The 17,478-nt window shown below is 45.9% G+C and overlaps 1 protein-coding gene across 2 annotated transcripts in view; it reads right to left on the bottom strand.

The window, feature by feature from the left end:
• The window catches only part of LOC139424462 (rab GTPase-activating protein 1-like), a 153,976-nt gene that overhangs the window by 60,787 nt on the left and 75,711 nt on the right, over positions 1–17,478 (bottom strand). For both annotated transcript variants that reach the window (XM_071176371.1, XM_071176456.1), the window contains 2 exons: positions 9,272–9,385; positions 4,833–4,907 (listed from right to left, as the gene is read on the bottom strand). In XM_071176371.1, coding sequence (XP_071032472.1) covers positions 4,833–4,907; positions 9,272–9,385 — 189 coding nt within the window. The remainder of the gene's footprint in view (positions 1–4,832; positions 4,908–9,271; positions 9,386–17,478) is intronic.

Here is a 17,478-nt window from a genome sequence, read left to right as displayed (position 1 = left end):
AACAAGGTGACAATCTGGTGAGTGTAAAAGAAAACCAGAAGGTGGGAGTGTCAGTGTGAAAGAGAAAAGGTGTGAGTATGCTCCCCCTTTAATACACAGTGTTTGTGTTGTGAGTGAGACGGTGTGTGTGTGTCCGTGTGCGAGAGAGAGACACCCACCCAAAAGCAGAGACAGAGTGGTGGGTATTTAATCAGGTAGACCGTGTGTCCTGGGCTGAATGGGCCATTAATATTCTGGACACCTCCCCAGCCTCCTGCATTCCGAAGGACCTCACCCCCCCCTTCATATCTCGTTCTCTCTCTTTTACACCTTGCTCACCTTTTCATCTCGGCTTCCTTCATTTCCAATTACCTCTCTCCCCCCCATCCCCTCTCCACTTCTCCCCCTCCACTTCGCCATCAATCTCTTGTCCCTCCCGCCATCCATCTCTTGTCCCTCCCCGCCATCCATCTCTTGTCCCTCCCCGCCATCCATCTCTTGTCCCTTCCGCCATCCATCTCTTGTCCCTTCCGCCATCCATCTCTTGTCCCTCCCGCCATCCATCTCTTGTCCCTCCCGCCATCCATCTCTTGTCCCTCCCTCCTTCCCGCCATCATTGCTCCACTTCACCCTCCATCCTCAATCTCTCCACTTCTCCCTCTCTCCACTTCTCCCTCCATCCTCCCACCCTCCATCCTCCCTCTCTCCACTTCTCCCTCCACCCTCTCTCCACTTCACCCTCCCTCTCTCCACTTCTCCCTCCATCCTCCCTCTCTCCACTTCTCCCTCCATCCTCCCTCTCTCCACTTCTCCCTCCATCCTCTCTCCACTTCTCCCTCCATCCTCCCTCTCTCCACTTCTCCCTCCATCCTCCCTCTCTCCACTTCTCCCTCCATCCCTCTCTCCACTTCTCCCTCCACCCTTCCTTCCTCCGCCATCCATCCATCCTTCCCCCTCCATCCATCCCTCCCTCCCTCTCTCTCCACTTCTCCCTCCATCCTCCCTCTCTCTCCACTTCTCCCTCCATCCTCCCTCTCTCTCCACTTCTCCCTCCATCCTCCCTCTCTCTCCACTTCTCCCTCCATCCTCCCTCTCCACTTCTCCCTCCACCCTCTCTCCACTTCACCCTCCATCTCTCCACTTCTCCCTCCCTCCATCCTCCCTCTCTCCACCTCTCCCTCCATCCTCCCTCTCTCCACTTCTCCCTCCATCCTCCACTTCTCCCTCGCTTCACTTCTCCCTCCACCCTCTCTCCACTTCTCCCTCCACCCTTCCCCTTCCTCCGCCATCCATCCATCCTTCCCCCTCCATCCATCCCTCTCCACTTCTCCCTCCATCCTCCCTCTCTCCACTTCTCTCTCCATCCTCCCTCTCTCCACTTCTCCCTCCATCCTCCCTCTCTCCACTTCTCCCTCCATCCTCCCTCTCTCCACTTCTCCCTCCATCCTCTCCACCCTCTCTCCACTTCTCCCTCCATCCCTCTGTCCACTTCTCCCTCCACCCTTCCTTCCTTCCCCTTCCTCCGCCATCCATCCTTCCCCCTCCATCCATCCATCCATCCCCCTCCCTTCATCCCTCCCTCCCTCTCTCTCCACTTCTCCCTCCATCCTCCCTCTCTCTCCACTTCTCCCTCCATCCTCCCTCTCTCTCCACTTCTCCCTCCACCCTCTCTCCAATTCACCCTCCATCTCTCCACTTCTCCCTCCCTCCATCCTCCCTCTCTCCACCTCTCCCTCCCTCCATCCTCCCTCTCTCCACTTCTCCCTCCATCCTCCACTTCTCCCTCGCTTCACTTCTCCCTCCACCCTCTCTCCACTTCTCCCTCCACTTCTCCCTACACCCTCTCTCCACTTCTCCCTACACCCTCTCTCCACTTCTCCCTCCACCCTTCCTTCCTTCCCCTTCCTCCGCCATCCATCCATCCTTCCCCCTCCATCCATCCCTCTCCACTTCTCCCTCTATCCTCCCTCTCTCTCCACTTCTCCCTCCACCCTCTCTCCACTTCTCCCTCCACCCTCTCTCCACTTCTCCCTCCACTTCACCCTCCACTTCACCCTTCATCTCTACACTTCTCCCTCCCTCTCTCCACTTCTCTCTCCACTTCTCCCTCCATCCTCCCACCCTCCATCCTCCCTCTCTCCACTTCTCCCTCCACTTCACCCTCCCTCTCTCCACTTCTCCCTCCATCCTCCCTCTCTCCACTTCTCCCTCCATCCTCCCTCCATCCTCCCTCTCTCCACTTCTCCCTCCATCCTCCCTCCCTCCACCCTCTCTCCACTTCTCCCTCCATCCTCTCTCCACTTCTCCCTCCATCCCTCTCTCCACTTCTCCCTCCACCCTTCATTCCCTTCCCTTCCTCCGCCATCCATCCCTCCTTCCCCCTCCCTCCCTCCCTCTCTCTCTCCACTTCTCCCTCCATCCTCCCTCTCTCCACCTCTCCCTCTCTCCACCTCTCCCTCCATCCTCCGTCTCTCCACTTCTCCCTCCACTTCTCCCTCCATCCTCTCTCCACTTCTCCCTCCACCCTCTCTCCACTTCTCCCTCCATCCCTCTCTCCACTTCTCCCTCCACCCTTCCTTCCTTCCCCTTCCTCCGCCATCCATCCATCCTTCCCCCTCCATCCATCCATCCATCCCCCTCCCTTCATCCCTCCCTCCCTCTCTCTCCACTTCTCCCTCCACCCTCTCTCAACTTCTCCCTCCCTCCATCCTCCCTCTCTCCACCTCGCCCTCCGTCCTCCCTCTCTCCACTTCTCCCTCCATCCTCCACTTCTCCCTCCACTTCTCTCTCCACTTCTCCCTCCACCCTTCCTTCCTTCCCCTTCCTCCGCCATCCATCCATCCTTCCCCCTCCATCCATCCCTCTCCACTTCTCCCTCCATCCTCCCTCTCTCCACTTCTCCATCCATCCTCCCTCTCTCCACTTCTCCCTCCATCCTCCTTCTCTCCACTTCTCCCTCCACCCTCTCTCCACTTCTCCCTCCACCCTCTCTCCACTTCTCCCTCCACCCTTCCTTCCTTCCCCTTCCTCCGCCATCCATCCACCCCCCTCCATCTATCCCTCTCCACTTCTCCCTCCATCCTCCCTCTCTCTCCACTTCTCCCTCCACCCTCTCTCCACTTCTCCCTCCACCCTCTCCAATTCACCCTCCACCCTCTCTCCACTTCACCCTCCACCCTCTCTCCACTTCACCCTCCACCCTCTCTCCACTTCACCCTCCATCTCTACACTTCTCCCTCCATCCTCCCTCTCTCCACTTCTCCCTCCATCCTCCCTCTCTCCACTTCTCCCTCCATCCTCCCTCTCTCTCCACTTCTCCCTCGCTCTACTTCTCCCTCCACCCTCTCTCCACTTCTCCCTCCATCCTCTCTCCACTTCACCCTTCCTTCCTTCCCCCTTCCTCCTTCCCCCTCCATCCATCAATCCATCCATCCCCCTCCCTCCATCCTCCCTCTCTCCACTTCTCCCTCCATCCTCCCTCTCTCTCCACCCTCTCTCCACTTCACCCTCCATCTATACACTTCTCCCTCCATCCTCCCTCTCTCCACTTCTCGCTCCATCCTCCCTCTCTCCACTTCTCCCTCCATCCTCCCTCTCCCTCCACCCTCTCCACTTCTCCCTCCATCCTCTCTCCACTTCTCCCTCCACCCTTCCTTCCTTCCCCCTTCCTTCCTCCTTCTTCACTCCATCCATCCCCTTCCATCCATCCATCCATCCATCCCCCTCCCTCCCTCCATTCATCCATCCCCTTCCATCCATCCATCCTTCCCCTCCCTCCATCCATCCAGCCCTCTCTCGCCATCCATCCCCATCCCTCCATCCATCGATCCTTCCCCCTCCGGCCATCCATCCATCCATCCCCCTCTATCCATCCATCCACCGCCATCCATCCATCCATCCATCCCCCTCCCGCCATCCATCCATCCATCCCCCTCCATCCATCCTTCCCCCTCCATCCGTTCATCTATCCTTCCCCCTCCATCCATCCATCCATCCCCCTCCATCCCTCCATCCATCCATCCTTCCCCCTCCCTCCATCCATCCAGCCCTCTCTCGCCATCCATCCATCCCTCTCCATCCATCCTTCCCCCTCCATCCGTTCATCTATCCTTCCCCCTCCATCCATCCATTCACCCCCCTCCATCCATCCATCCCCCTCCCTCCATCTATCCATCCTTCCCCCTCCATCCATCCCCCTCCCTCCATCCATCCATCCCCCTCCATCCCTCCATCCATCCATCCCCCTCCATCCATCCTTCCCCCTCCCTCCATCCATCCAGCCCTCTCTCGCCATCCATCCCCCTCCCGCCATCCATCGATCCTTCGCCATCCATCCATCCATCCATCCCCCTCTATCCATCCATCCATCCACCTCCCTCCAGCCATCATTCCCCCTCCATCCATCCTTCCCCCTCCATCCATCCCCCTCCCGCCATCCATCCATCCCTCTCCATCCATCCTTCCCCCTCCATCCGTTCATCTATCCTTCCCCCTCCATCCATCCATCCCCCTTCCTCCATCCATCCATCCTTCCCCCTCCCTCCATCCATCTCCTCTGACATACTGTCCTGTTGTTCACCCTGTTCCTGCTGCACTCTTCTCCCTTTGTTAAACCTTAACTTTCCTTCTCTCCATTGTTCTCACAATCAGTCCCAGTACAACTAACTGAATCTTAATACGTGCACTTTGCACTTATCCAAACTCTGCGCTCTGCAATCGTTTTCCAGAGCCAATGCATTTTTATTATTGAATTAAATTGATAATCACAACAGTGCAGACTTCATTCTCAACTGCACTCTGTGGGTTCCATAGACGTTGTGTAGACATTGTATTGAGGTTTGAGCCCCACTTACGTGCAGTAGCAGCACTGCAGCCAGGAAGGACTGTCCCTGACAGTAACCAATCTCCTTGTCATAGACTGAATAGGCCTGGAACACAAAGCAGAGAGCGAATAATGTCAGCCACCTCATACCATGAATAAGAGACTGTGTGTGTGTGTGTGTCATGCATGTAACATACTGAGTAAGACGATTTTTTTGTGTTTTAAAATGTGACACACCAAACAGTTCAAGACACATACTACAGTTCAAAAGGTGTATAAATGTTGCGGAGGATGAGTCTTTCTCACAGTAGATACTAGGCTGTTCAGTTGTTATTTGTGGTTTAAAAGTTGCAGTTCTAGAGTTTTAGTTCTATTTTCAAAGGTCTGTTTTGAAAGCCTCTTAATTGTCTAACAAAATCTAATTGTTTTTGTCACGTACACAGTTTCCAGCCGGTCTAAGAGGTGCAGGGAAATTCTTTACAGTATATAGTACTATCAGCTCGCTCACATCGATAGTACATGTTAAGTTGGGAGAGGACCATTTGCACGGCTCATACAGCATAGAAAGCATATTTCCTTTGTTTCTTGCTGAAAGCCTTTCGGGACCATCTTTATCGGCGTGACTTTAATCTTGCTGGGCCAATCAAGATGGAAAGCTTTGTAAAGCACTGTTTTCAAAGGGCAGATTTAACAACACAGAGGGAGGGTGGAGAGGGGGAGAGAGAGAGATAGCTCCCTGGTTCGGTCTTCTTCAAAGCAGTTGGCAAAACAGCCTCCTCGAAATCTACAGTTAGGGGAATCACCCCATTGCAGGGAAAGATGAAAAGATGCATTCGGAAAGTATTCAGACCGCTTGACCTGACATGTTTTTTTAAAACTTTCAGCCTGATTCAAAAATATATTAAAAATAAATATATCAATCTACCCACAATACCCCATAATGACAAAGGAAAACCAGAAATGTTTGCAAATATATTACAAATAAAAAACTTAAATATCACATTTACATAAGTATTTAGACCTTTAACACAGTACTTTATTGAAGCATCTTTGGCAGCGACTACAGCCTTGAGTGTTCTTGGGTATGGCACTTAGCACACCTGTATCTGAGGAGTTTCTCGCATTCTTCTCTGCAGATCCTCTCAAGGTCTGTCAGGTTGGATGGGGAGCGTCGCTGCACAGCTATTTTCAGGTCTCTCCAGATATGTTTGATCGGGTTCAAGCCCGGGCTCTGGCTGGGACACTCAAGGACATTCAGAGACGTGTCTCGAAGCCACACCTGAGCGGTCTTGGTTTGCCCCAGTCTGAGCTCCTGAGCACTCTGGAGCAGGTTTTCTGTTCATCTTTCCCTCGATCCTGACTAGACTCCGAATTGCTGCTGCTGAAAACCATCCCCACAGCATGATGCTGCCACCACCATGCATCACCGTAGAGATAGTGCCAGGTTCCCTCCAGACGTGACACTTGGCATTCTGGCCAAAGAGTTCAATCTTGGTTTAATCAGACCAGAGAATCTTGTTTCTCATGGTCAGAGTTCTTTAGGTGCCTTTTGACTCCAAGAGGGCTGTCATGTACCTTTTACTCAGGAGTGGCTTCCGTCTGGCCACTCTCCCATAAAGGTCTGATTGGTGGAGTGCTGCAGAGATGGGAGAACCTTCCAGAAGGACAACCACAGAGGAACTCTGGAGCTCTGTCAGAGTGAACATCAGGTTCTTGGTCACCTCGCTGACCAAGGCCCTTCTCCCCCGATTGACCAGCTTGGCCGGGTGGCCATCTCTAGGAAGAGTTTTGGTGGTTCCAAACTTCTTCCATTTAAGAATGATGGAGGCCACTGTAGTCTTGAGGACCTTCAATGCAGCAGACATTTTTTGGTACCCTTCCCCAGATCTGTGCCTCGACACAATCCTGTCTCGGGGGCGCTACAGACAATTCCTTCAACCTCATGACTTGTTTTTTTCCCCCCCCAACTATGGGACCATATATGTGGATAGTTGTGTGCCTTTCCAAATCAAATGAATTTATCACAGGTGTATTCCAATCAAGTCTCATAACAAAAGGGTCTGAATACTTATGTAAATAAGAAAATACTGTTTTTTATTTTATAAAATTTTTTTGCCAACATTTCTAAAAACCTGTTTTCGCTTCGTCATTATGGGGTATTCTATGTAGATTGATACAGATTTATATTTATTTAGTCCATTTTAGAATAAGGATGTAATGTAACAAAATGTGGAAAAAGTCAAGGGGTCTGAAAAACTTTCAGAATGCATTGTACACTTCACGTCTCAAATGACACCCTACTCTGCATAATACCACAGATAAAACAACAAGACAGATATTTCACTGGATGTATAAATGTGAAGCACCCGGTTGGCATTGTCACTTACTACCAAATATGGTAGTGAGAGGAAGCCCACGATGACTAATTTGTTCCCATTGGAAACGACAAGCTGTAGTTCATCTTGGTTTAGTTACAAAATCTTTGATAATACTGTGCTACTTTTGACCAGAGCCTTGTGCCCTTCTACTTCAAACGTCACTGGAACCTTCTGTCCCGAGGACCTACTGAACAATGTCATAAGCAGGACATAATTGATGACAATTAATGACATGACTGGCTACGTGATGAATTATCTTATTAATTCACACCATCAGCGTATACAGGGTTTTCATTAGCTGGCATCAGGTAGTTTCTAGGGACTTGGTTCTGGGTGCAAAGATGAGCTTGATTGTTTATGACATAATTATTGGTATTAAATGTTAACCTTAAAGTGGATTAAAATAAAATCCACAGTTGACTATAACATTACATACATATTATAAACAGTATATTATGTCAATGAGTCTCCACAGTCCATTGCTTTTAAAACAGAAATGAAATATGTTTTTCTATGTGTTTCCACCTGGAATACAGAGGGAAGTGTAATTGAGGAGCTATACTCCGCCTGGCTGTCTTGAGAGTAAGAGACGTTTGATGGAGTGTTGCCATTCAGCCCGCTCTGCCACGGTTAGACAGATGTACAGTGCTAGCTGGATGGGGGTCTGGGATAGATGACATTCCTATTTGTCAGCCGGGACAGATTAACTGTGGCTGGCTGTTGTGTGTAATGATTATCATTTGGAGCACAACCAATACCGTGGTTGAGAATGGTGGAGAATTTGACCTAATATCGTGGTCCTTTGTAGATCAGTTGGTAGAGCATAGCTGTTGTAATGTCAGGGTAGTGGGTTTGAATCCTGGCACCACCCATACACATCAAATGGATGCACGCATGACTTTGGACAAAAGCCCCTGATAAAAGTAAATATGATTTATATTACATTACAGTTTCCTCCTCTTCTGGGCCCGTATTCACAGAGTCTCAGAGTAGGAGATCTGATCTGGGATCAGTTTTTGCCTTTTAGATTTAGATTTAAATTCAAATTATTATTAGGTACAGGGGGATGTTTCTCTGGATGTTTTTTTTATGCTGGTCCTGACACAATTCCTTCACAAGGACAATGCATGACAAAAAGCATTGTAGGAATAGAATAGGAGATAAAAGTGCATGTCTCTTCAGGAACTAACCAACCCTATCAACAGGCAATCTACATGTATTTGCATACAAATGAAAGCCTGGTGCTAAACTGACATAGTTGGTAAGTTAAGACAGTTTGTGTGTGTGTGTGTGTGTGTGTGTGTGGTGTGGTGTGGTGTGGTGTGGTGTGGTGTGGTGTGGTGTGGTGTGGTGTGGTGTGGTGTGGTGTGGTGTGGTGTGGTGTGGTGTGGTGTGGTGGGTGCGTGCGTGCGTGCGTGCGTGCGTGCGTGCGTCTTTCACCACAGCATCCTTCTGTGTTCTCTGAATTACCAGATGAAAGAAAATGTAGCATCGTTCTGGATTCATACCTTATCTATATTCTATTTGAGTTACATGTTTTAAAACTAAAAGCTTATGTGTTGGTTTTGAGCAAGATACAAAGTTAGCTATTGTATCGGTGTGCATCCTAACATGTTACTATGGCAACTTGGTGTGTGTGTGGAGTATTGTGTGGTTTGTGTTAGCTTGTACGTTTCTGTTCAGAGTACTTTTCTGTACATCTATGTCTTCAGTACGTATCGGGTCATCATACAAGGTAAGCTTTTAGCTGCTCCCGCAAGTCATCTAACAATAGTTTTAGTGATACAGAAACACCAATTAATTCTGACAGCTACACTCTACGCATTACTTTGGACACTGAAGCTAAAACTATTTAACTTTGATCTATACTTTTGGGGTTGAGATCAAACGTTTCATATGAAGCGACAGTACAGAATGTCAATTTTAATTTGAGGGGTTTTTCATACATACAAATTAAAAACATTTCATCTCAAATCCAAACTGCTGGAGTATAGAGCCAAATGAAAAGTTTTAGCTTCACTGTCCAAACAAATAGGTAGGGAGTGTACATGCTTTCATAAACGTTGATCACCAGTGTGTCATCCATCCGTACCTTACAGATCTTGTAGAGGGAGTCTTGTCCGTCTCCGTCCGTGTCTTTAAAGTAGTCGTGAGCGGGGAAGGTGCGGTGGATGTCTCTGGTGATCACTCCGTCCTGAGCAGAGTCCTGCAACACAAAACACATAAGACATATGTGACTGTTTTACTCTATATACAAATTCAACTATAAATATGAAATGTGATTCTGTGTGAACACACCACTATACTGTGTACATAAAGGCACGTACGAACAAGATCATTTCCAACAGACTCTAAATAGCTATTCCAGTGTTTCAATACCTACAAGCAACACAACCTATAGTCAGAGAGAAATGTATAATTGGACATTTTATCAATACCCCATACAACTTCACTAAACATGCTTGCATTATTCAAATAGCTATTGTATGCCCAAGGAAACATATTCAGAGAAACAACGCCACCCAACATGTTTAAGTCAGTAGACTAGAGAGAGACAGAGAGAGAGAGAGAGCGAGAGACAGACAAGACAGAAGGAGAAAGAAAATGATATTTTCTGGTTTTCAGAGCATATTCTGTGTGAGCGCCTGGTGATGTCCCATTCCACTCAGCTGCTGCCTGGGCTTTCTAATCTGCAGCACAGCACTTCCTCCAGGATGACTGGCAGCCTGGCATTCTCACACTAACAACTGTGAGCTGCAGATAAAACAGGCCCCGTGTGTGTGTGTGTGTGTGTGTGTGTGTGTGTGTGTGTGTGTGTGTGAGAGAGAGAGAATGAGTGAGAGTGACAGCGTGCGCGATAGAAAGTGAAAATACACTGTCGTTCTCATTTGGTCTCTTTCTAGTTCACGTGTATCACAGAAGAGGAACTGCCAGCCTTTGCGAGTTTGAGAGGCGCACGAGTAAAAACAAAATGCACCAAAGTAGATGACACTCAATTGTGTATAATGGGGTTAATTGTGCGCAATGGAGTCTGGCATGAGCATCAACACACAGGCTAACATGCCATTCAGCTCACATTAGGTGGAAGTTGACCTTGACTACAGGTCTACAGCCGAATAAAGGGGGGGAGAAATGAGAGACAGAGAGAGATAAATAGATATACACTGAGTGTACAAAACATTAAGAACACCTGCTCTTTCCGTGACAGACTGACCAGGTGAATACAGGTGAAAGCTATGATCCCTTATTGATGTCACTTGTTAAATCCACTTCAATCAGTGTAGATGAAGGGGAGGAGACAGATTAAAGAAGGATTTAATTGAGACATGGATCGTGTATACACTGGATTTTGTTCTCTCATTTTGTCTGTCATGGTTGAAGTGTACCTATGATGAAAATTACAGGCCTCTCTCATCTTTTTAAGTGGGAGAACATGCACAATTGGTGGCTGACAATACTTTTTTGCCCCACTATATATGCCATTCAGAGGGTAAATGCCTTTGAACGGGGTATGGTAGTAGGTGCCAGGCGCACCAGTTTGTGTCAAGAACTGCAACGCTGCTGGCTTTTTCAAGCTCAACAATTTCCAGTGTGTATTAAGAATGGTCCCCCACCCAAAGGACATACAGCCAACTTGACAACTTTGGGAAGCATTGGAGTCAACATGGGCCAGCATCCCTGTGGAACGCTTTCGACATCTTGTAGAGTCCATACCCTGATGAATTGAAGCTGTACTGAAGGAAAAGGTGGGGGGGCTTTATACAGCTGTATAAAGCTGTATTCTAAAACATTATATAACAGCTCATACATGTTTATAAAGCATTATACAGTACCGTCAGGTTTTAAGTAAAGTGTTGCTCAAATATCATACTGAAATAACAGATATGTGCAACAGCAGTGTCCGTCTCATAGAGGACTGGGTTAGAACACACTACTATGACATAGGCCTTGTTTTGTTATGATTCTGTCCAGCTAATACTAATTGGATGTGCGTAGCTAGTAGCCAATAGCCTAAGAACAGCTTAGGGAGCAACGGATTCATTTAAGGCAGCAAACAACAGACCGTTGAAGGGTTTGACTGTGGCTGCTGCTGCCAGCTTGGCACATGACAACCTGTAATGCTTAACGAGATTGGAAACGAGGTGGTACGACACACAACGCATTACGGGTGGGTTGGAACTAACCGTTTTATATTCATCCATTACTAGAGCAAAAGCCATGGATGTTTCTTAGTGCAATGTGTCTTGGCATTTCTTGAGAATATGAAGATAAAAGTATAACAATACCATAGATACCAGCATGAACATGTACACACATACTCTCTGAACAGTCCCCCTTTCCACAACACTCTAACCAGTCTAATAATTAATCAAAAGCGCAGTACCATGGCAACATCATTCTGGGTCTGGAGGAATCTCGTTGACAGGGCCAGTTGTAAACAGTTTGATTAAATGAACGGCACGTCACTACTAATTTAAGGCGCCATTAGTCACCTAAAGCCAGTAAATAAGGCTAGGTCTCCTCTCTACTTCTTCAGATGAGCCAGTTCTCTGATACAATGTCCTTGGCGTCTCTGCTCCGTGCCACTGGCTTGTTGTCACTCTGCACTCAAAGGAACAGAGATGAAAAGGGAGAGAAGGCAGAATGTATGAGCAAGGATTTGTGTGAAAGAAAATTACAGTGGGTTAAAAGGTAATAACCCAAGACATTACTTATAACAGGGGAGGTTAGCATGTCTTGGGGGGTATGATATTTGACACTCACCTTCTCACTCATCATTATTCGCGATTCATTCAGGATTATGTGCAATAATGGTAGCATCCACATTACTGTAGAAGTAATATGGGACAACGCATTAAAACTTATGACTACTATATTTATAAGAATCTTTAAAAAGGTGTCAATAATTTCGACCACTACCTTATTGAGAAGAATTGTTGTTCAACAAAATCTCTGAGCAATAAAATCATTTCCCCATTTATTTGAGCATACAACACAGCTCAGTATTTGAATGTTTTATTTTATACAGTCATTATTGCTCATCTTTAGCAAGGGTGTCAATTTCAGAACCCTCTAATCACTCTGATATCAATACAAATGTAATCTAATGAAAAACACACATTTCTATAGGCTATGCAATAGCGTGAGAAAAAGTGATGGGCTCTACTAAAAAGAGGAGGATTCCATCAGCGTACTATAGTAGGCTAGGCCTACTATATTTATTTCTCACCTTTCCTAATATTAAGCACATTGCTTATATTTACAACAGGACAATAGCCTACCTGGCTGGCATGAAATGAACCACGCAAAAAGTGTCCTCCAATTTTAATTTAAGTGCATAGATTACATGTTTTCCCGCTGCCAGGTACACAATAATGGTCCATTCTAAATCAAAACAAATCTCACACATTTTATTTATTATATGTAAAGACAAGATTAAATCAAGAATAGTCTGATGGGTGACAATATTAGCCTTTTACTTAATGCAACCAAATACTAATTGAGTGTATGTAAACTTCTGACCCACTGGGAATGTGATCAAATAAATAAAAGCTGAAATAAATAATTCTCAATACTATTATTCTGACATTTCACATTCTTAAAATAAAGTGGTGCTACTAACTGACCTAAGACAGGGAATTTTTACTAGGATTAAATGTCAGGAATTGTGAAAAACTGAGTTTAAATGTATTTGGCTAAGGTGTATGTAAACCTCCGACTTCAACTGTATATTATCACTTGTGAATGATGCCCAGCATAAGAAACAATGCCTTTTTTTGCGCCTTTTTCGAATCATAGTCCCATAGGCCTATATGTTTTAATAAGGTTAGTATCACACCTCATGTAGCCTAACCCATAGGCCTATATGTTTTAATAAGGTTAGTATCACACCTCATGTAGCCTAGCCCTTAGGCCTATATGTTTTGATAAGGTTCGTATCACAACTAAAGTGGCCAAACTAACTTTTGATAATGGTGTTATCCACTAATTAAATATTTGCGCTTATAGCTTATAATGTTAAGAAATAAACTATTAGGCTATCAACATTTTAAACTAAATGTTCAGATCTGTTGTGTCAGCCACATTGCATCCCTCAAGTGTCCCAGACTATGTTTGGAATATGTATTTCTCACACAGAATAGGTTAACTTTTGTACTATGGGGGATAGTAGAATGACGTAGGCTAGTGCTTTTGCTGTTTGTTAGGCCTACACATGTTGTTGGCTGACGAAAAGTAATTGTGGACCGTTCTTCCAATATCTTCAATATACAACTTGGAATTGGATAAGGATGTACGCAGTTGGGTTCCCCGATGCGTCTGTCTTCACTTGTAGCCTGTGAGAAAGACGAATCACGGGCACAGCACTCAGGGAGAAGGTTGCAAAAGGCATGGATTTTTTTTAGGTGCATTACGGCCACACAAAGGGGATGCTGCTGTGAAATTCTAGGCATTATCAAGTGCTTGTCAAATTGTGAATGAGAGATTGATGTATTGTGTACAGCCTGCGCAAAAAAAAACAAAAGCAGAGCTCATGCCTTTCAAGATACTTTTTCCCAAATCATCATTAGAGTTGAATCATGCAGCCTTACAACGTATTAAAAATCAAAACATATAGCCCAACGTTTGTAGAACTTAAGTCACATTAATCTCTCTAAATTAAGCATAAAGGAATACCTAGTTCTCAACACAGAATAGCCGTATGTACGCACTCCCTCAAATCGTTTGGAGAAAATATCCTTTCTATTTTATTCAGCTTAGTTCAATTGTATTCTTCATACTATAAAATAATGCCATGGAATTCTAAGCAAATCTTGTCCGCTAAATGAACTAGTGTATCCCAAAGCCATTTGGCATAGTCAGATCAGGACAACTCAGAGTATGCTATTCTATTCTTCTGAAATAGGCTACATTTTTTTCATATCATGCTTCTTTAGACCTATCTAAAATAAATAATGTATTTATTGTGAAGGTGTAGGCTATATTATATGGATTTACTGTGAAGCTGTAGGCTATATTACATGGATTTATTGTGAAGGTGTAGGCTATATTAAATGGATTTATTGTGAAGGTGTAGGCAGGGTAGCCTAGTGGTTAGAGAGTTGGACTAGTAACCAAAAGGTTGCAAGTTCAAATCCCCGAGCTGACAAGGTACAAATCTGTCATTCTGCCCCTGAACAGGCAGTTAACCCAGGCCGTCATTGAAAATAAGAATTTGTTCTTAACTGACTTGCCTAGTTAAATAAAAGGTAAAATAAAATTGTGTGATTGTTAATTCTCAGAGATCATATTACATGGATTCATTGTGAAGGTGTAGGCTATATTACATGGAATCATTGTGAAGGTGTAGGCTATATTACATGGATTCATTGTGACGGTGTAGGCTATATTACATGGATTCATTGTGACGGTGTAGGCTATATTACATGGATTCATTGTGACGGTGTAGGCTATATTACATGGATTCATTGTGACGGTGTAGGCTATATTACATGGCTTCATTGTGACGGTGTAGGCTATATTACATGGATTCATTGTGACGGTGTAGGCTATATTACATGGATTCATTGTGACGGTGTAGGCTATATTACATGGATTCATTGTGACGGTGTAGGCTATATTACATGGATTCATTGTGACGGTGTAGGCTATATTACATGGATTCATTATGATGGTGTAGGCTATATTACATGGATTCATTGTGATGGTGTAGGCTATATTACATTGATTTCATTGTGATGGTGTAGGCTATATTACATGGATTCATTGTGAAGGTATAGGCTATATTACATGGATTTATTGTGATGGTGTAGGCTATATTACATGGTATATATTACATTAGATGTTTTAAAATGTAGGTGTTCCAAAAGGTCTGCATCAGTGGCTTGTGTGGAAGACAGGTTTTTGTTAATTAACAGTCAATTACTGTGAGACCGACAGCTTGATAATCACAGGCTGAGGAAATGTGGTGACCGCCACAACCCTACTCCAGACCCACTACCATCATTAAGCATGCTGTACTACTGTACTGGATGGTGACAGTAGGAACATTATGTGGGCATGGGGTGATCTAGATTTACCAGGGTCTTAAAGACCATCCTCGCCAATACAATCTTATCATAAAGAAACCATTCATGAATCTCTCTTTCTCTCCACACACACACACACACACACACCCTTCCACTCCCTCATCATAACATGTCATGGAAACATTGTCCCACCAGGTCAGAATCCTCATGAACCACAGCATGTTATGATACATAATATAATACATATGCAGGGATTCAACAAAACAACTGAAGCAGGATAAGGTCAGAGTGTAGTGTGTGTGTGTGTGTGTGTGTAAAAACAGTGAAAGAAAAACAGAAAGAGAAACAATAAGGAGAGAGTTATTCTATGCAGCTTGGGGGCCTGTTGGCAGACAAGGCATTACTCTTCCCCGCGAGCAACACAGGCAGGTAACCCATTTAGCACCCCAAAATAAAGTGATGATTTTGCCAAGTCAAGCTAACACTCCCACACCCATCGCCTCATTCCCTAACAAGCTCACTCTGCAACCAGAGCTGGTGGTAACTAAGTCACTCCGGTGCAAACCTTGAATGCCGCTCACACCTCGGGCAAGATGCACCGGGGAATTGGGTAGTACACAGCCGGGTATACTGAGGTCAGCACCAGTAACTGGAGATGCTGATACTAATAGTGTTTGAAAAAGGTGTTATACACGAGATAAAGGCTGGAAATTATACTCAACTCAAACACCATTACACTGAATTAAATAAATACGAGTCAAATGCTGCCCCGAGGAGGGCTGGGTTGTGTGTTTGGAAAGAACAGTCATCTAAGCTACAATCCAGGCACAGTCCCTAGTTAATAGTGCAATGGATCGGATCTTGCTCTGCCCCACTGTCTAGCCATCTCTCTCTCACTCCATTTGTCCTTCTCTCTCTTTCTGTGTGTAAGAAAATGGCTCTCATATGTGGCGTGGTGTCGTAAAGCCCATGATTCCTGACAAATAGGCTCCATACATAAGCAGAGGGAATCCAAATGGTCATTTAGTCACAAACATCTGAAGGAAGCCTGCCTCAGTCAAACAAGCGAAGAAGAATCAGAGCGAGGGGGGGGTCAATATGCGATGCCGCATGTCCTCTCACTGTCATTCATTTTACTGGCATAATTACTAAGGCTAATTCGAAGCTAGTCTGACTTGGAGTTTTCTATACGGGTTGACGGATCGAGCCCAGCTGTTTGTGTTGGCCAAGGCCCAGTCAACAAGCTACTGCTGGACCCTGTCAGAAGAGAAAGACAAAACCGATGACCTTCAAGCCCATTGATCTGAGGTGGGCTCACCTCTGCGGCACACCAGTGGATCACTTAAAGCCCTGCTGGAAAGTTCCACACAGGCTGGTTGTGGATCTGTGTTGCTATGCTATCGTCTGGTCTAATCCATCTCTCTGGAAAACTGTTGCAGTTATTGCACGATTGTTCTATTCCTGCACTAGCACGTGTGTTTCCGCTAAGCAAAGGCTTGATGATTGGTTGACGAGGTGAATCAGGTGTTCTAGTGCTGGTATCAAACAAAAAGGTCCAACGGCTGTTGTCAAACTGTTGAATAGGTACTCCTCAGAGTAAATAGGAGATTATTTACTTGACCATGAACATACTTACATCAGGCCACAGGGGACCATCAAAGCCTTGGTCGAGCAGACCCTTAAACAAGGTTTATGTAATGAGGGTTTCAGACGCCCCTGCTGGGGTGCAGTGATGCTTCTCTAAACCTCTGAGCTGGGGCTGCGTGTGGACTGAGACGCAGACAGGAGAAGAAGCAGTCAGAGCCCATTAAGCCCAACCTGACAGCCAGTCCAATCAGTGTGGAGCGAGATCCCGGCTGACAAGTGATGCTAGCATCCTGTCGAGAGACTCAAAGATAGCCACAGTAAGCCAGACAGCTAGCTGCATTGTGCTTATGGAGACAGATCCCCTTACTCTGGGCTATTGTGGGTGCACTGCACATTAGACACAGCAAAAGTTGATCCAAAAGTTCCTGGGTAGCCAGCTGGGTATTAAGAAATATGTGCATCCAGTTATCAGACAAGTTGCAATGAGCAAGTGTGACTAACTTGTCCTGCCTATTTGTGAACGCTTTGGAACGAAATGGCCTGACACACTGCTGATGGGTGCAGTTAGGTATCCCCCGCCCAACATATGTCCCACTTAACACACAAAGCATGCTTCTAGAACTATTCAGAAAGTTCTCAGTACTGTTGTATCCTATGGTGTATCGAATAGAACATTGCCGGGAGT

The sequence above is a fragment of the Oncorhynchus clarkii genome, chromosome 1 (genome assembly GCF_045791955.1).
Source record: "Oncorhynchus clarkii lewisi isolate Uvic-CL-2024 chromosome 1, UVic_Ocla_1.0, whole genome shotgun sequence".
In the NCBI taxonomy this organism is placed as follows: Eukaryota; Metazoa; Chordata; class Actinopteri; order Salmoniformes; family Salmonidae; genus Oncorhynchus; species Oncorhynchus clarkii.
The sequence above is the reverse complement of the archived record's forward strand: the minus strand, read 5'-3'. Positions and strand labels throughout refer to the sequence as shown.